This window comes from Crocuta crocuta, unplaced genomic scaffold (assembly GCF_008692635.1).
Source record: "Crocuta crocuta isolate KB4526 unplaced genomic scaffold, BGI_CrCroc_1.0 scaffold129, whole genome shotgun sequence".
Lineage (NCBI taxonomy): Eukaryota > Metazoa > Chordata > Mammalia > Carnivora > Hyaenidae > Crocuta > Crocuta crocuta.
Genome location: NW_027551571.1, coordinates 7,242,698 through 7,265,628, shown reverse-complemented (window position 1 = coordinate 7,265,628; position 22,931 = coordinate 7,242,698). Strand labels below are relative to the sequence as shown.

Genomic DNA, 22,931 nt, shown 5'->3' with positions numbered 1-22,931 from the left:
AGTCAGCACAGAGCCCGACGCGGGGCTCGAACCCGCGAACCGCGAGATCATGACCTAAGCGAAAGTCGGACGCTTAACCGACTAAGCCACCCAGGCGCCCCTATTGCAAGAGTTCTTAAGTTGCGGTAAGTATTCAGGAAAACAGAGCCACAGTTTGAGGGTGACTGCTATTCTTGGCCTTGAAGAAGCACAGATTTCTGTGTTTTCCAGTGCTCTGGGATGGTTATTTATTGTGGCAAAATACACGTAAAAGGTACCATGAGTGTCATTTAGCACATTCACAGTGTAATGTAACCATCACCTCTGTCTGGTTGCAAAACATTTCCTGGAATTTCTATTCCACAAGAATTCTCTCCTCTTCAGAGGTTAATGACTTTCTATCAAACATGTCACAGTGTCAGTCGACTTTCATTTCTATTGGTCTTCTATTTCCAGAGAGGTGTCCTAGTCTCCACTGATGGTTATGCAATGAGCCCACTATTACCCTATTTGTTTCTTATTTCTAACTGCTCTGGTCTTCTAAGATTTCACAGCAGTGCTGGCTAGAGCTACAAAGTCTTGTGACCATTCTCATCCCTTTGGGTTTAACTTTGAAGTATCTCTTCACCCATTTAATTTTTTAAATTTTGAATCCCTGTCTGATTAGCCTTCGTACCCCAATCTGAGAGCCTCAATCTGCTGCCTTATTAGGCGAATTTAATCCATTTATGTTTATTTTGATCAGGGATACGTTTTTTAATTTAAAAACTTTTAATGTTTATTTTTTGAGAGACACACAGAGTGCAAGCAGGAGGGGCAGACACAGAATCCGAAGCAGGCTCCAGGCTCTGAGCTGTCAGCACAGAATCCAACATAGGGCTCGAACCCACGAACTGTGAGATCATGACGTGAGCCAACGTTAAAGGCTTACCCGACTGAGCCACCCAGGTGCCCCTGATCAGGGATATGTTTGAATGTCTTTCTGCCATCGACTTTATTTCCCAAGCTTCTGCTCATTTCTCCCCTCCCTAGTCTGTTCTTCCCTTATACCGCATACATCGTCTTCTTCGGTACTGCTTTTCCCTTTAATGTTTAGATGTTGGACATTCTGTTTCATTTCTTCCAGTGATTCCTGGCTTTTAAGTGTATATCTAAATGTTCCTTTTCTGGTAAATGTTAACCACCCTGCCCCATTAAATCAAGAATTTTCAGTCAATGTCACTCCTTATTCTCTCGGTTCCTCCATCCCCAGCCACTCCCACCCCCAGCTCCCATGTTGGAAGCATCTAAAAGAGAAAGGAGTCAGTCAATGGGCATTTCGCAAGCACTACCATTTGCTAGGCATACTCAAGTCTCCAAGAACACAGCAGTGAATGTGTCTGATGAAGGTCCTACTGTCATGGGGAAAGACATAGAAAACACTAAACAAAATGTACTTTATTGGGGAGGACCTCACTGAAGTGACCTTTGAGGGATCCGAGCGATGTGAAGGGCAGAAGCATTCCAGGCACAGGAAGCAACGGGCCTCAGGTGGGCACATGGCTGGCAGTGGCCAAGATGAGCCAGGAGGGCCAGGTGGCTGACATGCGGTAAGGGGAGCAGCCAAGCGTCCGCACAGACCGCCAGTGTTCCTGTTTGCTGCCATCCTGGAGGCCTCCCCAGCTGTACCGCCCAGCGAGTTCACTCTTGAGCTCGTCTGGCTATTCACCCACCTACCGAGGTCTCCGTTTTCATTTCCAAGATCAGCAATCCATCCTTTTTTGTTCCGGATACCGTATCATCCTACTTTTCTCTGATTTTGATTACGCTTGTCTTATGATTAACCTCTCTATCAATGTTATCACCTGTCACTGTATAATGTTAGCTACTTTCTTATGAATCTTAGTTGTTTGTTCATTTCCGTACTGTTTGCTTTCTTTGTTTACTATAAACTGCCCCGTATAACTGTGAGGGAGAGACAGGACGATGCCGTGGAGACGGGGTGCCAATAGCTTGTCTCCACAAAAGTCTGGACCCCCTCCCATGCCCCCTCCTTGAGGCTCCCCTGCACTCTGCTGTCAGCTTAGCAGCAGCCGCCTGCCTAGCCCAGGTGGGCAGCATCTGGGAGTGTTGCAGAAGAGTTGGAAGGAATCGAAGAGCCAAGCTGCCCCAAACTATGATCCCTGTGACAAATGCCACAGGCCCCCTTCTACCGTTCTTAGCCACCGTGAACCACAGAGCACCCCTGACGCCATCTTCCTGGGCATCACGTTTCTCTGCATGGTCTCAGCTGTGCCTTCCTTCATCACCGTTCTTCTCTACACCTCATTTCCTCTTTCAGGGGTTCCTCCATGGCTTAATACACGTTTACACTTATGGACTTATTATTTCTTTTCCGAAACCATCTTTTCTGTCACATCATGAGATTTTAAGCAGGGAGCCCCTGGGGATCACTGGTCACGCTACTCCCTCTCAAAACAAACAAATAAACAAACAAAAACTGCAATTAACACCCACCAAAGAAACCATGAGTGCATCACAGGTTTTATTTATAAGTCTCAAACAAACAAGAATGTTCGTTTAGTTTCTTCCAAGTTTAAATTAACTAACAAAATGGGAAGCCTGGCACACAAGCTACTATTTACAAAAGACAAACACAACTGAAGAAGGTACGTTTTTATTCCGAGATAGGAATAATGGCATATACAAAGGGATCGTTTCATAAATCTTGAACTAATCTTTTATACTCACGGGCTGCTTCAATTAGGGAGGGAAAAAAAAAAGATTAAATTCTTAGGCATCATCTTCTAACATAATTTCTTCTTGGACTGTTACCCATGAGAATGCTCAGAAGGGTCTCGGGTGGGTGTGTAGGAAGATGGATGGATGTGGTGTGTTTCTGAAGATCTTCAAACCCTTCCTTCAGTTAGGGGCCGCTCCAGAAGCACCGTGGCCTGGGGCAAGGCAGACCCTGGCCCAGAATCCAGGAGTCGACTTGTCCATCCTTCTGCTTCCATCCTGTGAGGTGGCCTCGGTGACCTTGGTGAGATGAAGCTTCCCTGCATCTGAACCTTCTCGTCCTCCAAGTGGAAGACGACAGCACCCACCCAGGCTGTTGGAAGGACTAAGCAAGATCAGAACTGTGAAAGCACCTAGTCGGATGCCTGGCCCATGGGTGGCGCTCGAACACGCAGGTAAATGGAAGGGGGAGCATCATGGAACATTCCGGCTGTCTTCTCTGCTGTGTCCTCATCCACTCTGATCGGGGCCAAGTGCTTGTACGAGAAAACAAGCTACTTAAGGAGCCGAAAACTGAGCTTCAATAAATTATAGTCAAAAGTCCAATTCTTATCAACTATTTCACGTCCCTTTGGTGGTTTTCATTGTTTCAAAGCAAGCAATTTGGTCCTCTTTCCTTTGTAAGGCAAAGTCTGTCTCTTCAGGTTGTCCTCTGCAACCCTAATCTCCTTCCTGAAACCCTTTTGGCTTTAAAGAAAGTTTCTTTTCACTTTTGCCCTTTCTAAGAGGCAGGGCATTGACCCTATACTATTTAATTTTCCTAGAATCGTACTTGCTGCGAAGTGAAACTATCTGCTTTACTTTCTCAGAGTGGATGCCTTTGGGCTAGCTCCTGAAAGAGCAGACTTGTAGGCAATTACATTATTCTTATAAAATGACCTTGGTTTTTTCCTGTCTCTGGCCTTTACAGTTAAAAATGTTCTTCTGGAATATTGCTTTGTAGTAAGTGACAGGGACACCCACATAAAGTCAGCATCCTATCCATCGCCCAACAAGAAGTTACAGGCACCTCTACAGGAGAATCCAAGGGTGATCCTTTAGAACTAACAGAAAAGTCATGTTTGTCCATGGAGGCACGCGGATGACAGAACAGTAGGCAAAGGTTTGTTCTTCCTAAAATGGACTTCGATGGAGCCCGGGGCCGCGTGGCACGGCCCAGAACCCAGGGGGCGTGGCTTTGCGCCCCTGCTTGCCACCCACTCAGCCTTGCTGCTTGAAGACTCCACGCACATGCAGCCCCGGGCTCCTGGCACGTAGCGCGAGGGGGCCGCACCACGGTCCCGGGGCCATTTTGGCTCGAGCACCCCGTGGATCTCAGGGTCCCTTTAGCCTCAAGGGCACGGGGTTCCGAAGGCTCCGCTCCTGCAGAAAGTCTGCCCATGTCTCCTTCAGATGTGCCGCCCGGTCAGAAAAAAGAGCGGCCGGTCTTCCTTGGCGTTGGCCGTCTGGAACTCATCCCGCAGCCGGAACTGCCACTCATCTTCCAACTCGAGGCGGACCACCGTCTGGCGCAGGGAGTTCCGGTCCTGGCAGATCACGCACAGCGTGGCACCTGCGTGGGCAACGCAGAGGCGGTGAAGAGAAGAAAGGAAAGCCACAGTCTGGATTCTATGTGCAAAAAGGAAACACGACGTTGTTTGGGAAGGAAGGACCAGACATCCCGGTGGCTTTCCCGCTGCTCCTGGAAAGCTCCATACGCTCAGTGAGACGCTTATTTGGCAGGTCTGGCAGGTGAGGCAACAGGGAATCACAATAAACACAAAGAGGAGGAGGGGGCGGAGAACCGGAAGCAGACAGACGACTTGTCGACTTTTCGGGTTGCAAACCTGAGCTTTCTGGTTCCAGCCCTGCGCTGGCGCGCCTCCCGAGCTGACCCCACCCCTTCCTCTCCCATGCAAGCCTCCTGCACCCCGGCCAGAGGCAGCAACCACCCCCGCCCCGCCCCCAGATTCTCCCTCCTCTCCCTCGCAGCATCCTCGATAATCCCCCTGGTTGGCTCGTTCATCCTGCAAGTGTGTCTCGCTGCCCACCTTCCCACCCACGTCCTGTCCTCCTGGCGCACGACACGCTTCCCGAGGCAGAGACCGTGGGGGAAACCTCTTACTCCCTCCCAGGGCCGCATACAGCACTGGTGCTCAGTAAACACCCGCTCGACAAGGTCAGAGTGAAGACACCCAAGGGCAACTGAAGATCGGTTAGGGTTCCCAGCTGGTTGGAAATGACTTTTTTAAGTCCTATAGAACGAACGTCTGTCACTCTCAGCCACTCTAGAATGACAACAGCTATGGGAGCAGAAAGGTCAGAGAGCCTCCAGTACCCCCGAGACGAGGAAGACCTCAGGTACCAGGAGGAAGGGACATCTGAAGGGACCCGGGTGCCGATGTTAAGGATCTGGGCTGACGAGGAACACGGAAGTTCAAAATATTCGCCCAAAAGAAAGGGGATGCGTCCTGTATCTACCCACTTAGGTCTAAGGGAAATACAGCCACCCTGGGATCGCATCCCAGCCTTCTCGTATTTTCCTAGATAATCAGGGCAGTCATATTCCCTCTCTGAGCCTCAGTTTACCCACCGGCAAATGAGGACTAGGCTCAGAAGTCACCTCCTCTGAGGCGCCAAGTTTCAAAAGGCAATCAAATCAAGATCCAGGGTAAAAGCATGGGACGTTACCTTTCAGGAATTGGAACTTTTTCAAAAAGCTAGCTCCCACAAAAGAATCACAGAGGTATAGCAGGAGTCCGCTAAACATGAAGTCAGAGCAGCTGATGTTTAGGGAGTGGGGCCGGGAGCTCACATAACACACAGAAATCTGAAAAAGAAGAAAGCCGAGAGAAAACATCATTCTTCATGAAACACCCAGCAACATTCTGCTAGGGCTTTGCATCTAACAACTACTAACTGCTTGGTCAAGCTCAAGGCCATCGGGGGTGGGGCAGAGACGAGATTTAGTGTTATTTCCAAATCTAGAGCCTCAAAATCCAGTCCAAGAAATTTATCCAGATGTGCCTATTCGTCAATTTGAGAATCAGAAACGTGTTGGCATCGGCGTCGGCTTTCATTCCTAACTTACCGTATCGGGGGGCAAACCATGTAACCTCTGTCAGGCTTTCCCTTATCGGCTACGAAGTGGGGGGAAACACCTGAGGCAAAGGAGCTGAGTGGTTACTAACATCCCGCCCGGATTCTGATCCCTCTGTTTTAGGAATGTCTTGGATTCGTGGACGGGGCAGGGCCCTCTCTGAAAGTCACCTGAGATCCCAGGTTAAGGTAGCAGTCAACGGAGAGCACGGGGTGGCCGCGGTTCCGCAGGGAGAGCGGGAAGAATCGGTGGCTGTGATGCTGGAGGAACTTCTCGAGCAGGAGTTGCGCGGGCGCCGCGAGGAACGTGTGCTTGCTGTCCGGGGCGCAGATGTACTGGGCTGGCATGACGGCAGCGGGGTTGTCAGACACCTGCACGGGGAAGGCGGGGTCAGCCACTCCCAGCCCTCCCCGGAGCACAGAGGCCCCTCCCCAGGCTTCTTCTGGGGTGAGTGGCCCTGTCACGGAAGACTGAGCGTCACAGGGTAGAGCTGTCGGCTGCGAGCACACACTTCACCCAGGAAACTCTCTGTCAAGGAAAACTACGTGTTACCAAGGTGGGAGGTGAGAAACGGATGAATGGGGACCAGGAGGAATCATAGGCATTGGCCATTCCGTGCAGAAGACTGGTCTAGAAGAATCAGGAGAACCAATGGACTTTGGGAACGCTCCCCCAAATCCAGGGATGCAACCCTCCGGGAAGGATCGCCTCCCTGTGGCCCCAGATCCTATCCACCTTCTACCTACTCCCAGCACCCTTCTTGAGACCACCTGCCAATCTGTACCCATCACCCCTCAGTCCACAGCCAATGTGTTTGCCCCGCTGCAGTCAGGGAGGCTGTTGGCGTAAATAAAACTAATCGAATCCTGTGCTGAGCACCCTTCAGTGGTCTCTCGTTACTCCTAGAGAAAGCCCAGAATGTTCCCATGGCCGCTAAGACCCTACATGCTTCTCTAGCCCATCTTTGCCACGACCCTGCCCTTTATGCTTCTTCCATGCTGACCTCCTGGCTTCCACCTGCTCAGTTCCTTCCCCCAGATTCTTCCTTGAACCTGGAGATGCAGCCTCTTATCCCTGGAGTCTCTGCTTTAATGTCACTTTCTTGGGGACACTCAGACTCCTGCCCCCAACATTCTCAAGAGTAGGTCTCCCAGTGACACAAGTCACTCTTATGGTGCTGGTCACAAGGACACTAGGTATTTAACATCCACCTGTGCTGCAAGGCTACACTGAGCACCAGAGAACTGCTCAGTGAAACTTAATGAGGAAATGAAAATATGTTTTTCGTTCATTTGGAAGATAGTCACGTGTTCTAGCTCTCTTATACCTAACCAACAGGCAACTGAACCTAGCGGGAAAGACGATGCTCAAAACAGGAATACAGACAAAATATCCAGAGCTAGAAAATTATACTGAGAGACACAAAGAAAAATCAGTTTTAAAAGTACAATAGTACCTTCGATAGACAACGTGGTCCAGATCAGAATTTTAAAAACTGAACTATAAATCTAACACCGTTTCAGTAAGAAATCTCAATGGTGGGGGAGGGTAGGACTTAATGAAATGATTCCCGAGTTCTCGAAGTACACACTCTCTTTAAATGACTTGCTACTTTTATGGAGACATGAGAATGGACTTCCCTTTCAGAGAAGGCTTCCCACCCTGCTGGTAGCAAGGGGCAGGTGGGTGGGGGTTTGGGACTGGTGTCTGAATTCAGAACTGGCCCAGCTCAGGATAAGGAACCAAGCCCATAAGGAGTGATGCCCACAAGCAGAGATGAGGCAGGACAGAGGCTGGAAGTCACTGAGACCGGCTGATGTGGCATCACCAGGGCAAAATTCAAGGTAGATGGAGGTAAAAGGCAGAGAACGGGGCTCCCGCCCATGGAGGGGAGGGAACCTTCAGGCAGAGATATGCAGCCCCATATGTCTTCCTGGACAACCAGATCTCGGAGGGTTTGCTAGGACTTTCCCCCTGAAATTCTGCAGCCAGTGCTGACCTAACCAGACCACGCCTCTCCCCACCCAGAGGCTGGCTCGGGCACAGACAACACGCTACCAGGCCAGCCTGCCGGTGCCATTCGGTTATCTGGCCAGGCGCCGTCCAGGGGCCCAGAGACGAGCATGGCGCCCCACCCCCCAGGAGCTCGGTCCAGCAGAGAAGCCAGAGCAGCAAACCCCGAGCACAGCCCCAGACGTGCGGGCAGGCAAGCGCTCACAGGAAGGCTGGTGGTGGCCATGGTGGCCGGGTGCGAACCGGGTACTGGTTAGGATCAGAGATCAGGAAAGAAACCCGACGGCGTGGTTCCCTTCCTAAGGCTCCCGCTTCAAAACCTTTAGGAACACCACCAACGGTCAAGGTCGCCGCCATGGTCGGGCCTCCCCGCCAGCTCCCACACCGCTGCAGCCCAGGCAGCAGACTCGGCGGGCGCACTCACCTTGGACGTGATGTGGCAGGACCTGTGCCCGCCCACGGCAATCTGCTTCTTCATCACACTAAAGCGGTTGAACCGGCAGAGCAGAAGACCTGCGCTGTGCACCCGCAGGTTGAAGTCCACGTCGTCACACATGAACCTGCTCAGGAGCAGAGGAGGGAGCAGATAGGACTGGATGCAGCCCACGCCCCCAGCACGCCCCCGAAACACCCCCCAAAGCCATGTGGAGTGCATACGCAGGTGTTTGGGTTCGGTCCTACCTTGAAGACCTCACTCTATAGCGGCATATAAATATCTTGAGAGCGAGCGTGCGCGAGCGTACTCGCATAAGGGGCAGAGAGAGAGGGGGCGAAAAATGTGGGGCTCAAACTCGCGAACCATGAGATCATGACCTGAGCCAAAATCAAGTGTCAAGACGTTCAACCAACTGAGTCACCCAGGCGTCCCTCTGCAACAAAATGTTTTTTATAAATCTGAGGGCTGATTTCAGCTCGGGTCATGATCTCAAAATCCGTGGGACTGAGGCCTCTCCGCTATCAGCACAGGGTCTGCTTGAGATTCTCTCTCCCGTTCTGCCCCTCCCCTGGTTGTGCATGCATGTGTGTGCACGCGCACATACTCTCTCTCTCTCTCAATCTCTCTTTCTCTCAATAAAAATAAATAAATAAACATTTAAAAAGCCCTCTAAAACCTGAGGGCTGAAAGCAGGGCCAGAGCAGTGTCCCCGGCAGGCAGCCTCTGGCTCTACTGGCCCCACAGGGGAGAGGAGAGGAGAGGCAGCAGCCCCCAGGCCTGAGGCCGCCGCTCAGAGCGGGCGCTGCGCCAGGCGTGCCGATGGCCACGGTGGGGCAGGACTCACCGGTTCTGGTTGTACTGCACGTTCTGGGTCAGGTCCACGTTCAGAATGATGAAGTCGTGCACATGGCAGCGGGAGAAAGGCTCGCGCACCTGGGCGCTCCCGGCCCTGCTGGACCACTTCCGCATGCCAATCAGGGCATAGTGGGTGATGTTGGGCGACGCCTCGATGTGCTGCATGATGTGCTTCAAAGACACATTTCTTTCCGCCCAGGAAAACTCCCTGCTCAAAAGAGGGAGACTAATGTCCCCAAGCTGATGTGCGAACAGTGGCAGGGCCCTCCGGGCCGGACGCTTACGGCTGGGCAGCGCTGGCGGAGGTGAAGTCCATCAGCGCCATGCTAAGAAGGTCACATCTCCTATCATGTACCCTCACGGCAACCTCATGGCCTAGACCTATCATCCCCATTTTACACACGAGTAAAAAGGGGCTCTGAATAACCTGCCCAGTGTCACTCTACAGAGCTTAGACTTGAACAGCACTGTCTCCAAGACCTACATTCTCCCCATTCCCCTAAAAGACAGCATTTCCTGTTTGCAGACCTGCGGGTAAAACTGGGAGGCAAAGCAAACCTTTCTGCCATGAATTCCCGTAAGGAAACGGGAAGGAAGCAGGTAGTGTGTAGACAACCCCTAGCCCGACTGCCACTGTCTGAGGACTGTGAAGACGACAGGGACACCTGATGACCAGGGAGAGGGTTGGCGAGGAGCTGGGCCCCAGCACGCAGCTCAACTCTTCTGGACCCCAGTTTGCTTTTTCCTCCCAACCCAGGGGCTTAAATAAACTCTCTAGGGCCCTGGCCAACCCAGACATTCCAGGGTGTTAACTGCTGCTCCAGAATGGAATTCGGGAAGGCAGAATGAAGGCTCAGTTCTCTCCCATCCTGCCATTGGAAGAGCGTCGGGGGGGAATCCTGCGAGCGAAGCCAACTGCCTCCCATAGACCACGGGCAGCTCTACCATCGGGAACACACTTTCTTTCTAGAACAGGGTCTAGTGGTAATGGTCGCAGGCAGGGACTGCCAACATAAAAAAGGTGCACTGGCCTAAGGCTCTTAAAAAAAAAGCCAAAAATAATCAGAAGTCGTCAGGCAGCCCTAAGTTGAAACATTCACATGGCAAAAATCGCGAAAGGATTTTGCCAATGATGTTAGGAGTCTGTAGCTCCTGAGCCTTCCCTACACTGTGCCCTCTGCTTCCCACCTCCAGGCACACCCCTCAGAGTTCACAGAGTTCAAGTAACACCCACAATAGCCTCTAGCACAGTATTCGTGCCCCTTTGAAAGATAAGAAAACTAGGACCCCCAAAAGATTTTAGTTGTTACCCTAATGGCACACACCAAATAAAAGTATACCTGGGTGTTAGGAATCAGGCTGGGGGCAGGGGGAGGGTGGGGAAGGTACGGGCGGGAATTTCTCGGGCACTGGAGATGTTCCTTGTCTTCAAATGGGAGTTGGTTAAATGGGTGATCAGTGTGTGGAACTTTCTGGATACGTAACATATTTGACGTAGATATTTTATACTGAATGTATACTGTGCGATTTTCAGTATGTGTTATACACCAATTAAAGTTTTAAAAAGTTAAAAACTCAAGGGGCGCCTGGGGGGCTCAGTCAGTTATGCATTCAACTCCTGATTTCATTCGGTTCAGGTCATGATCTCATGGTTTGTGAGTTTGAGCCCCCAAATCGGGCTCTGCGCTGAGTGTGGAGCCTGCTTGAGATTTCTCTCTGTCCCTCCCCTCCCCCAAAATAAATAAAAAATCAGAAACTTTAAAAAAACTGAAAACTACGCTGGGCTTGAAACATGAGGCCGCGATATACAGGGCCCTGTGCGCCACATGCTATGCCTTCTAAGATGTGGTGTCCCTGTGGCCCTCAGAAGGTGGCTGAGACTTTCCCACTGAAAATAACAGCTTTGGGGTCCCTGGGTGGCTCAGCTGGTTGATGCACAACTTAGGCTCAGGTCATGATCTCATGGTTCGTGAGTTCGAGCCCTATGTCCAGCTCTCTGCTGTCAGCACAGAGCCTGCTTGGATCCTCTGTCCCCCACTTTCTCTGCTCCTCCCTTTGCTCATGCTCTCTCCTAAAAAGATAGATACATATTTGAAAAAAAAGGAACAGCCTCATGTTCCTTGCAGGGTCAGGGGAAGCATCTCACCTGCTTCTCTCCCCACCACAGTCCACATTCACCACGTTCCACATCACGCAGGAGTCGTCCGAGATCACGATGAAGGGCCAGATGTCCTGTGGCTTGATCCCGAGCTCCTCCTGCCGGATCCTCTCCAGCTCCAGATTGTGGTAAGACAGCTCCTTGATCAGGAAGTGAGCAGCGCCTGAAATGGGCAAACCGGGCCCACTCTCGCGTCTCCCCTACACGGACGTCTACCCAGGACACGCCCACTCCCTGGTCTCCCTCCAGGGACATCCACCCAGGACACGCCCACTCCCGGGTCTCCCCTCCAGGGACATCCACCCAGGACACGCCCACTCCTGGTCTCCCCTACACGGACGTCCACCCAGGACACGCCCACTCCCGGGTCTCCCTACAGGGACGTCCACCCAGGACACGCCCACTCCCGGGTCTCCCTGCAGGGACGTCCACCCAGGACACGCCCACTCCTGGTCTCCCCTACACGGACGTCCACCCAGGACACGCCCACTCCCTGGTCTCCCTACAGGGACGTCCACCCAGGACATGCCCACTCCCGGGTCTCCCTACAGGGACATCCACCCAGGACACGCCCACTCCCTGGTCTCCCTACAGGGACGTCCACCCAGGACACGCCCACTCCCGGGTCTCCCTACAGGGACGTCCACCCAGGACACGCCCACTCCCGGGTCTCCCTACAGGGACGTCCACCCAGGACACGCCCACTCCCGGGTCTCCCTGCAGGGACGTCCACCCAGGACACGCCCACTCCTGGTCTCCCCTACACGGACGTCCACCCAGGACGAAGGCCCCATCTGGAGCTAGAACGACTCATGAGGCCCCAGCCCACGACCAGCCAGTTCCCGATGGTCCTAATCTCCGTCACCAACCTGCACACACATCTGTCTGCCCCTCCTTACTTTCTGATCTTTGAGAATGTGAATTAAATCAGTAACCACACACTGAAGAAGAATATAGTTTTAAAAATGAAAACGCCTGATGAAATGTTTAACACATTCATCTCTAGGATATTCTCCCAAAAGTCTCCAAAATTTCTCTTCGCAGAAATATTACCAGATAGGGCACATTAACAAACGCCTACCGACTCCAGCGCTGTTGAAGATACTCGGGAGCACCAGCATGATGTGGTTGGGCCAGTATTTCTTATAAATGGCCATTTCATACTCCTTGACGACCAGCACATGCAAATGGCTGGCACCATCCATGGCATGGTACAGGTTAAAGAGTCCGTGTTCGTGACGGCCAGTTGTTGGCGTGAATGTTGGACTTTTTATATATTCGTGGCTCTACAAAGCAGAGGAATGATGAGCGGAGGAATTTCTAAATATGGTCACAATTGCTCCCCTCCCTTTGAAACGGGACTTTGCAGCATCTTCCATCAGGAGATGGAGCCTATTTCTACACTCACTGAATGCAGCTTAGCCTCGGGACGTGCTTTTACCGATAAAACGAAGAGAACACGATGGTGTGCCAGTTCTCAGCCTGGTCTCCTGAGGACGGACATATTCTGCCCTCTCTCAGAGCTCCTGGGGATGAGCTGGGGCTGGTCTGCTGGGGCAGGAGAGACCACAGGGGGCAGGGATGGGCATCCCACTGAGGCCACCCTCACCCGGCCAGCCCCCAGCTGACCTGGTACCTAACCACAGATACAGGCATACGAGCATAACCAAGCCAGGCTACGTAACCACAGGGCGGGACGGAGGCCATGCCGCTAGCCCTAAGAATCAGAAGCTGAGGACGTGCTTGTTCGGGAATGGTCTGTTATACAACCCGAACCAACTCGGCATGTATCAGTTACCCAAATGTATCACCCTCCCACATGAGCATCGAACACGTGTTGAGTATATACTATTCCAGATGATTTAAATCCCATGCAGCCTAGCTCCTAATACACTCGGGTTGTGAATCTCTTATATAAATAACTAGGTTTTCCTCCACTCTTCTCTCAACAAAAAAGTTCTTCTGGCCAAGCGAGGTCTTCCACTCCCTCTGAATTCCCCGGAGCACCTCCTACAAAGCTGGGATGCACGTGGTGCCCATAACCAGTTCTGGTCGGAACTGGCTGGAAAAGAGAGGGAAGGGCAGAACAGAGAAAGCTTCACCACTGCAACAGCCCGCCCCAGCCCACGGGGGAGGGGACACCCTGTAATAAAGGCCCCCATGGTTCTTGGCAACTGTTTTCAGTGCTTGGTGAAAGATTGCCAGGTCTGAAAGCTATTCAACCCTATGGTACCAGCCCTCTGGAGAAGGAAAGGCAGCGTCCCACACAAGGTTCATGTTGGCTGGGGCTGGCGGGAGGCGGCAAGCCGACGCTGGACCTGTCAAACCGAGCGTCCCCACGAGGAGGGCCTCTAAGCATGCGGGTCACAGAGACGATGAGTTATTTAGAACAACCTCGTCCAAAGAGGAAATTTATCTTTTGTGCGTGGCGTAACGCACCATCTGGGATTCGCTTCCAAACAACAGAGGAAGGCAGAAGAGAAGGCTAGCCGTGAGAGAGTAGTCATTAGAGCTGGGGAAGGGGCCCTGGCGGAGCCATTATCCTACCACCACAGCCTGTTTAAAATAGTCACAACGGGGCGCCTGGGTGGCTCAGTCGGAGGAGCGTCTGGCTCTTGATTTCCGCTCAGGTCATGATCTCACAGTTCATGGGTTCAAGCCCCACACTGGGCTCTGCACTGTCTGCACAGAGCCTGCTTGGGATTCTCTGTCTCCCTCTCTCTCTGCCCCTCCCCTGCTCATTCCCACCCTCAAAATAAATAAACTAACTTCTAAAATGTTCCACAACAGCTCATTCAAGACAAGACGGGGAAGGGAGTGCCGGCGCCTCTGTCGGTCATTCCAATAACACTCATGAGGAGCTTCTGCAAGAGCGAATGCTGCCTCCGGGTACAGAATGAGGACACTGGGGCTCAGCGACATTCCGTGACAACTCAGATAACACAACCAGAAAATGGCAGAGCAGGGCTGGAACTCGACGGGGTGACCCTAGCGCCCAGGCCTGCACCACGTTCAATCACACTCCAGTCCCCACCTGCCCTTGACTCATCAGGCAGCCACAGCCTCCCGCTCAAGTCACCTGCAGCCACTCTGGGCCCCCCTGCACTCAGAGCCCATACCTTGTCTGTGACGAGAGGCAGCCGCATGCTCTCCAGCTGGCCTCCGGGTTGGCTGAAGACGAAGTGGTGCTCCTTGGACTTGGGTATGATGAAGTGCAGCTGGACCTCCTCTCCTAGCATGGAGTAAGAGAAGGCAAAGGCGTGCAGGGTGGACTCATAGAGCTGAGGTGTGGGGGGAGAGGACAGAGCTTGTCATGAGTCCAGCCTTACCTCCCAGGAGAAGCCCAGGCCCGCCGTGGCCGTGACAACACATAGGTCATTGCCACCTGCCCCACAGCTCGGAAAACCCACACACTGGCCGCGGTCCGACACGCAGACGCCCAGGTCTTGCTGCAGGGCCGCCTCACCCCAGGCCACGCCCACTCCGCTGCAGACTCCTCCCACCCCTCATTCTGATCCCGCCCTACCCAGTGACGTCACATCAGGCCCCGCCCCCTTCCAGACCCAGACCAACTAATACGTTCACACCGCACGTCTCGCTGTTTAATTCTGGTAACGGTCTTTTCCCATCACAGGCATTGTGCGTACTTATTAAACTATCAAACATTGCGTGCACTTGCACACTTCTGTCACACTCACAGTCTACACCCCCCAGGGGTGTAATTCTGGGGAATGTAATTAACAATCCCGTGAAGCAGGGACCGTTACCGCCCATTATGGATGTGGAAACGGAAACTCAGCTCTTGGGCTCCCTCCTCCCCCCAGGGTGTAGCCTCACGTCCCCTCACCCCGTCCCCTCACCCCGTGTCTGCCCGCACCCTCCACGTGGCTCTGCACAAGGCTCCTCCAGGCGTCAGCTCAGGCATCCCGACGGACGCTCCCTGAGCCCCTCCCCAGTCCAGCTAGTATGCGCGGGGGCACTTCTGTGAATCCCCAAGACCTGGGGCGGGGGGGACACAGGCCAGGGCACTCGGGCTGTTAACCCCCACTGTGGCTTCTCTAGAGCCACAAAACCCTCTGGGGACAGAGATGAGACAGAAATAGATTTTGAGCTGGGGAGGGAGCATAGGGAGGTGTAACTATTTCATAAAACAGATCAGGGAGCCCTGAGAGGAGGGAGGGGAGGGAAGAGACCCCAGGGTGAACAGAGGCACAGGGGGTGGGCGTGTACCCCCATGGGCCCCAGACCTGAGCACCCCAACACGCGGAACCAGGGTTTCCCGCGCTCGGCTCTGTGAACCCACTGCAGATGCCGGCAGTGCTGACCATGACTAAACCCAGGGTCTTTCTGGTTCTTTAATGTCAAAATCAAGAAAACGCTCTCACGCTCTCTGCTTTGACAGAAAAACTTCATCTCCAAGGGGAAAACATGAGGACAGTTTATCTGGAGCAAACAGGATTATTGTTTTTAATAATAACTGCTCATATGTATTTTCTAATGTCGTCTACAGTAAAATCGCATAGTTGTTTTGTTTTGTTTTTTAAATCATTCTGAAAAAGACGGATGCTACTTCAGCGAGGGCTGAGCTCCACGCAGGGCAGATGGGGGAAAATTAAAGCCGCTGTCCGCTGTGCCCCTCTGCAGAAAGGGACAGACACGGCAAGCTGAGGCTCAGGCCACTGAAGGCCTTTCTGGAAGCAGCCAAGGGTGTGAGCTCCCCGCACACCAGCTCCAGCCGCTGCTCTGTCCCCTTTCCCTGTTTAGGCCTGAAATGAAAACAAACACTATACATAAAACCTCACCTGCTTTCTGCTTCCACACAACCAGCCTCGCGGCCCCTCTGTGAACTTCCACGTGGCCACTAAGAGACGATGTGGAATGCAGCTTGGCCCACTACAGGCCGCTCCATGGGGTCCTCCCTGGAAAAGCCCCCATCCCGCTCTCCCCACAGCACCTGGCGCCGTCGGTGGTGTCTTCCTGCCCCCACCAACCCCAGCCTCCTCTCCTGGGTCCACCCACCCCTTGCACTTTATGGTCCAGCGCTGCTCCAGAGAAATCCCTTCTGATTCCCCCAGAGACACCCCTGCCTCCCTCTATTACACATGCTTCTGTCTGCCCCAGCCCTTTGGCAAATTCTTACTGATTCTTCAAAACCCTCTCCTCTGCTCCCTGCTCAAGACAGTATGTTCATTTATAAAACAGAGATGATGTTATTTCCTTGTGGGGTTTTAGTGAGAATAAAAAACCAGACAGGACAGCTCCCTTTCCAGGACACTTGGAATGAATTGCAGGTGTGGCTTGAACAGGGCGACCTGCGGGTGACCAGCCAGAACCTGAGAAAGGCAGGGCCCAGGGGCAACAGCCTTAATCCATTTACCCATGTCCAGGGTAAATTCATCGTCTATCACGTAAAAAGGTTAGAGGAAGGGGCACCTGGCTGGCTTAAGTCAGTTGAGTGTCTGACTCCTGATTTCGGCTTAGGTCATGATCTCACAGTCCGGGGTTGAGCCCCACATCGGACTCCACGCTGGGCATGGAGCCTGCTTAAGATTCTCTTTCTCTCGGGGCNTCTCTCTCTCTCTCTCTCTCTCTCTCTCAGACAAAGGAAAAGAAAGGTTAGAGGAAGTACGGACACAGCAAAAGTGCCTAGCGCGTTGCGTGGCTTGTAGTGAGTGCTCGGTAAGTGCACAGTCCTACCTCCTTCTCCAAGTAATTTCTATGCGTCAACATTACCGCTTTTCCCACCAGCTTTACGTTGCCCTGAAGTTCTGTGCATGTGCATCTCTCCATCCCTAGACTGCGAGTCTTGAACACGGGGACGAAGCTTATTCATCTCCGTGACTGGTGCCTAAGCACTCGGTGTCTGTGGCACTGGACTAACTTTGGAAATTGCCAGGCCATAAAGAAAACCAAGACCTGTGCAGTCAGTTAACGTTGCCACTGGTAAATGCGTAATCCTTGGAGAATCACGGTTTCTGTGGTGTCGGCAATGACTTCACAGGTTATTGAGGGGAACTGAAGATACAAGTAGGCGCACGGGCTTCCAGAACTTTCTGCGCCCCCACCCCCCACCGGAATGAAAAGACAAAGAGACTAGAGGACCACAGGTGGTAGGGACGTGTAGCAGGGCCGCCAGCAGCGCTTCCAGAGACGCAGGGCCTCTGCACCCGCAGCCTACCTGGTAGCGGGGGTGGAAGCCCATGTACTGGTGGCATTGCTCGCAGTGGTGGTACGTGTTGTAGGCCGCGTACTTGGACAGCCTCATCCGCGCTGTCTGACGCCGCACGTAGAGCTCCTCCGGCTTCCGGGACGTCCCCCTGTCTGCAGCAAACCCCAGCATTACAGAGCCGCGGGGGCCAGTACAAGTATTCTCTCCACTGCCTGCCCGGAGTGAAGGGGACTGAAAGGCCGTAATGGGATTTTGTGCGACGCCACCTGCCTGGGCCCCGAGGTGACTCGGCTGGTCAGAAACAACAGAGATTCAGCAGGAGACACCAAAGACCAATGTTCACAAGGGGTCTTACTGATGGACCCACAAGTATCTCATAAGCACATATTTAAGGAGTCGCCACATGACAAGGCAAATGGATTGCCAACTTCATATGCAGACCTGCGCGCGGAGGAATTCCCTCTGTTTTTTCAAAAGGACTTCACAAGTTGAAGACTTTAACACTAAACCTTGATTAGAGACTGGTCTATGTGAAGGATCGTTCGGTGAGATGGTTCTAGGAAGATACAGTTACTGGTTTCACGTGGAGACTGGTGAGGATCCTCCTAACCTTTCCACCCACCACACTCTTCTAGTCGGTGCTTAACTATCATTCTGGCCACTAATATCCGATGTTTGCGGAAGGCAACCCTGAAGGCCTACAAGGTCATCATACTGTGAAAGTCGGTGGTCCTCGGAGGAGGAGGGAGAAAACAAGACACTGAGGGCAGAGAGGGAAATGGGTGCATTTCACGAAGACAACACAAATTCATAAATAAACATCCGTGTCTTTTATTCTCTCTTAACCAGAACCTTGAGGACATTCGGATGGTGACAACCCACCAGGACTATACACATCACGGTCAGCACGCGCTGAGCTACGAGCCTGCTCCTCCTTACCCGGTGGGGCAGTGACCTCAGTTCCCTACCAGGCACTCCTGACTCAGCACCACACGACTGAGCTCACCACCAACATAGTTCAGCCCGGCCCTTTGAGAGGCTCGACTCCGGACTCTGGAAGAAGGTAGAACAAGGGATCTGGAAGTCTCACCTTCGCTCTTCATGCTCTGAAGGTGGGAACATATCAGACTGGCATCTTCATATTTCGGGTCATGAACAGTGTAGTCAAAAGGCAACTTCTTAAACAGCTCCAGGTCTGGCCAGGGGTCACTGAGCTGCAGGTAATGCCAGTCGGATTCCTCTCTGAGGTCTGTAAGATTGTCGGAAACACAAACAGGTGACAAACTAGGAAGTGAGAATGACTGATTTTTTTTTTTAGTTTTTAAAAATGCTTTTGTATTTTATTTTTGAGAGAGACAGAGCGTGAGCAGGGGAGGGGCAGAGAGAGAGAAAGACAGAATCCAAAGCAGGCTCCAGGCTCTGAGCTGTTAGCACAGAGCCCGACACAGGACTCGAACGCATGAACCATGAGATCGTGACCTGAGGCGAAGTTGGATGCTTAACCGACTGAGCCACCCAGACGCCCTGAGAATGATTGATTTTTAAATGTGTCCAAGGGCAATGCTTGTGGTAGAGCTGTCACTGAGTCTACGGGCTACTGGGGGGTGTTACTGTATCTCAAAAGCTTCTGGAACATAGCTCACTCTCAGGATTGTTCTAAGGAGGCAAGAGGTGGCTCTGTGTCTACGTCTTAACCAGAAAACCAGCCTATGCTGTGTTTCCCAGGGGATGGGTTTGTTTTCCTAGCTCCCACACTGTCTTCAGCCCCTTCCAATACCCTACTGCTTGCTCTGCGCTTCCCCCCAGCACCATCCCCCGCATATGTAGGCTCCCAATGCCAATGGAGCCTAACACAGCTCTCCTTCTTGTCTTAGATCTAAAGGCCACTCAGCCAATACGGCCACCTGCTGTCACAGCACCTCTAGACAGCCTCTTCTAAGTGTTCCTCCCTTCTGAGTGCCAACACCACTCATGGCCCAAACTCCATCTTTACATTAGCCCATATCATCTTACATCATAGCTGGTGTCTATTTTTTTTTTAATGTTTTATTTATTTCTAGGAGAGAGAGAGAGAGATAGCGTGAGCAGGGGAGGGTCAGAGAGAGAGGGAGACACAGAATCTGAAACAGGCTCCAGGCTCTGAGCTGGCTGTCAGCACAGAGCCCAACGCAGGGCTCGAACCCACGAACCGCGAGATCATGACCTAAGCGAAAGTCGGACACTTAACCGACTAAGCCACCCAGGCGCCCCGCTGGTGTCATCTATGATGCTCACACTAAATGCTCGCTGGCTCAAAAAGCAAAAACTATCTAGTTGGTCCAACTCAAATTATGTAACATATTGGTCTTATATCTAGGATACGTACATATGGGCAGAGTACCTGTCTAGAAGAAAGAGAAGAAAGGGAAGGAGGGAGGAGAAGAAAGGAAGAAGAGAGGCATGTTTATTGCATATTTAGTAGGTGCTCAAGGCTTCATATGTAGAGCATCATTCAATCTTCACAATGCCCCGTAAAACAGAAAGTATCCGTGTTTTGCCAGAGAAACCAAGGCAATAAGAGAGCATCTGAGAAAATGGGCTCTGAAGTTTTTAACAAAGCTGGGTTCAAATCCTGTCGTCATCATTGAGATAGCCAAGTGAGGACACAGAGACTCAATATGAGTACTGATTTTCATCTGAAATAAAGTTCCAAACGTGTGTGTGTGTGTATGTGTGTGTGTGTGTGTGTGTGTGTGTGTGAGGGGGGTAGTGTGAAAGCTCAGAGGTGGGATGAAGAGCCTCTCTCCTTTTCCTTCAAAGGAAAGGCCAAGGGCTGGATGGGCTGCCTTGGTTTCAAATTGTCTTCAAGTCAAAACTCAAACATGGTCAAGAGCATCTAAAGAAGTGATGTGTTTGCAAATGGCAGGACTTTCTTCTAAGGCTGAATAATATTCCACTGTGTGTAGACACCACACTTTTTGTTACCCCTTCCCCTGCTGATGGCCATTTATCCATCAATGGACAACATACATTTGCTTGTGTATCTTGCTTACTGTGACTAACACTGCAATGAACATGGTAACTGAATATGTTAGCTAGCTTGACTGTAGTGGTGATTTCACAACGTACACGTGTATCAAATCATCAGGTTGTACACTTCACACGTAAACAATAAAAATAAGTTTAAAAAGTACCACTCAGCTGCAGCGCAACTTACTGGTTGCCTTTCTCCTGATGCAAATTTTAATTCCCAAAGCAACGGACTCCTTCAGCAGACCAAGTTTACGAGCCACTGAAGGTAAGTATGTAGAGGCAATGGAGCATAAAACAGCTGCTCAGAGAGAGTCTTACCTTAACCAGGGGAAATTCTGTTCCGTGAATAAGGAGAAAAGGCTTTCCCCCCACATATCACATACTTGGATTTTGCCTTACGATATTGACCTATGTACTCAGCTGTGTGAGTGGGGATCTCCCCTGAGGGATAAATTTCGATTACTTTCGAAGGCAGCAACCAAATCCAGTTCAGTTCCAGCTCTGCCATTTCCCAGCCGGGCTCCTGAACATGGTACTTATCAGGAAATAAGCAATTATTCTCATGGTGACGTGCAGACAATTGAATGTGGCAATTCCTGTAAAGTGTGCACACACTGCTTGGCCATTGGAAGATACTCCGTAAACAGTGGTTATTTTTGGTGGAGTAATTCTATCCCCATGGAGGCCTCCCAGGCACTATTCTGATATTGAGCAAGATGACCACAGACAAGGGAGAGAGAAGAGCACCCCAAGGCCCCGGGAGTGAGTGTGGTCACTGATCTGAGAATTCCATCTGGAGGGCAAAAGACACAAAGTCGCTTGAGAAACCGATGAAAGACGATTCCAACCCCAAGGGTCACCAACACGCGACTCACTGATATTGATCTCTTCTTCATCGTAAACATCCACTTCCGTCAGCCGGATGAGCATTCTGGACAAAATGCTGAGGAACTGCAGGTAGGCACCCGTCTTCCCAACCTGTGAAGACATTAAAATTAGAGCCCGCAGTCAGCATGCCCTGTCTACGTGCAGGCACTGGCCGGGGCACTGGACCCACCTCATGCCACCCATCTCTTTCAGAGACGTCACCTAATTAAAGCGAGAGCCCGGGGGATGCAAAGCCATTTGGGGGGAAACATGGCCTCAAGAAGCACGGCAGGCCACAGAGGAACTTCGTGAGCAGCAGGCCCGCCTGCTTATAAAACATGGCAATGAGTCTCTAGTTTTAATCAGCCACATTTTGTTTAATGTTTTTTATTTTACTTTGAGAGAGACAGAGAGCAAGTGGGGGGGGGGGGGGGCAGAGAGGGAGAGGGAGACACAGAATCCGAAGCAGGCTCCAGGCTCAGAGCTGTCAGCACAGAGCCCATGCAGGGCTCAGACCCACAGACTGTGAGATCATGACCTGAGCCGAAGACGAACACTTAACCGACTGAGTCACCAGGCGCCCCATAATCGGCCACATTTTCTAAGCTGTTAGAAATAGAACTTCAGGGACACCTGGGTGTCTCAGTCGGTTAAGCATCCGACTTCAGCTCAGGTCGCGATCTCATGGCTTGTGAGTTAGAGCCCGCTTTGGATTCTGTGACTCCCTCTCTCTCTACCCCTCCCCTGCTTGTGCTCTGCCTTTCTCTGTCTCTCAAAAATAAATAAACGTTAAAAAACATTAAAAAATATGTCTATAGTAAGAGAATAAAGTCTTTTTTTAATGTTTTTTAAATTTATTTCTAGGAGAGAGAGACAGCGTGAGCAGGGGAGGGTCAGAGAGAGAAGGAGTCACAGACTGAAACAGGCTCCAGGCTCCGAGCTGGCAGTCAGCACAGAGCCCGACGCGGGGCTCAAACCCACGAACCGCGAGATCATGACCCGAGCGAAAGTCGGACGCTTCACCGACTAAGCCACCCAGGCGCCCCGAGAATAAAGTCTTAAGATATAAAAGGTTGGTATCTCATTTCTCCTCTCCTAAGACCAGGAAAAGAAATAAAATTATTCTTCTCTTCTTCCTGCTCTTCCTTCTTGTATCCTAAAGTCCTTGTTCCCTCAGCCCAGAAGCAGGCTAGCTCGTTATGAATCTTAGTTCATTTTGGTCCCAGTTGGTGAAATGGGCCCTGTGAGCCAACCTCCCATCCTGTTATTCTGGGAATGTGCTTTCCGAGTTCTAGGCTCAATGCCTGGTTTGTAGCTTGCGCTCAACAAATGTTGATGAACAGAAATGACGTAAGGAAATATGAAATACGACTGGGGGAATCTTCAGAGAAAATATTTGTGATATGTGTGACAGAGGATTAAAATCTGTAATCTCTAAAGAACTCCTGCAAAGCAAAAGGAAAATGTCAGATGCCTGAAGGAAAGTAAACGGGAGAAACAGTGCAGAAAATCCCTGTGAAAGCCAAAGCAGTGACAAAAAATATAAAAGAACATATTCAACCTTAATAAAACTACAATATACTAT

General features: G+C 51.5%; 1 protein-coding gene across 1 annotated transcript in view; it reads right to left on the bottom strand.

The window, feature by feature from the left end:
• Window positions 1-2,488: 2,488 nt before the first annotated feature.
• Window positions 2,489-22,931, bottom strand: part of GREB1 (growth regulating estrogen receptor binding 1) — a 91,174-nt gene continuing 70,731 nt past the window's right edge. The window contains exons 24-34 of the mRNA XM_077750948.1: window positions 21,355-21,457; window positions 18,558-18,716; window positions 17,477-17,619; window positions 14,418-14,579; window positions 12,380-12,584; window positions 11,287-11,461; window positions 9,130-9,348; window positions 8,274-8,409; window positions 6,007-6,207; window positions 5,428-5,566; window positions 2,489-4,309 (exon numbers count right to left, since the gene is read on the bottom strand). Coding sequence (XP_077607074.1) covers window positions 4,146-4,309; window positions 5,428-5,566; window positions 6,007-6,207; window positions 8,274-8,409; window positions 9,130-9,348; window positions 11,287-11,461; window positions 12,380-12,584; window positions 14,418-14,579; window positions 17,477-17,619; window positions 18,558-18,716; window positions 21,355-21,457 — 1,806 coding nt within the window. The 3' untranslated portion in view covers window positions 2,489-4,145. The remainder of the gene's footprint in view (window positions 4,310-5,427; window positions 5,567-6,006; window positions 6,208-8,273; window positions 8,410-9,129; window positions 9,349-11,286; window positions 11,462-12,379; window positions 12,585-14,417; window positions 14,580-17,476; window positions 17,620-18,557; window positions 18,717-21,354; window positions 21,458-22,931) is intronic.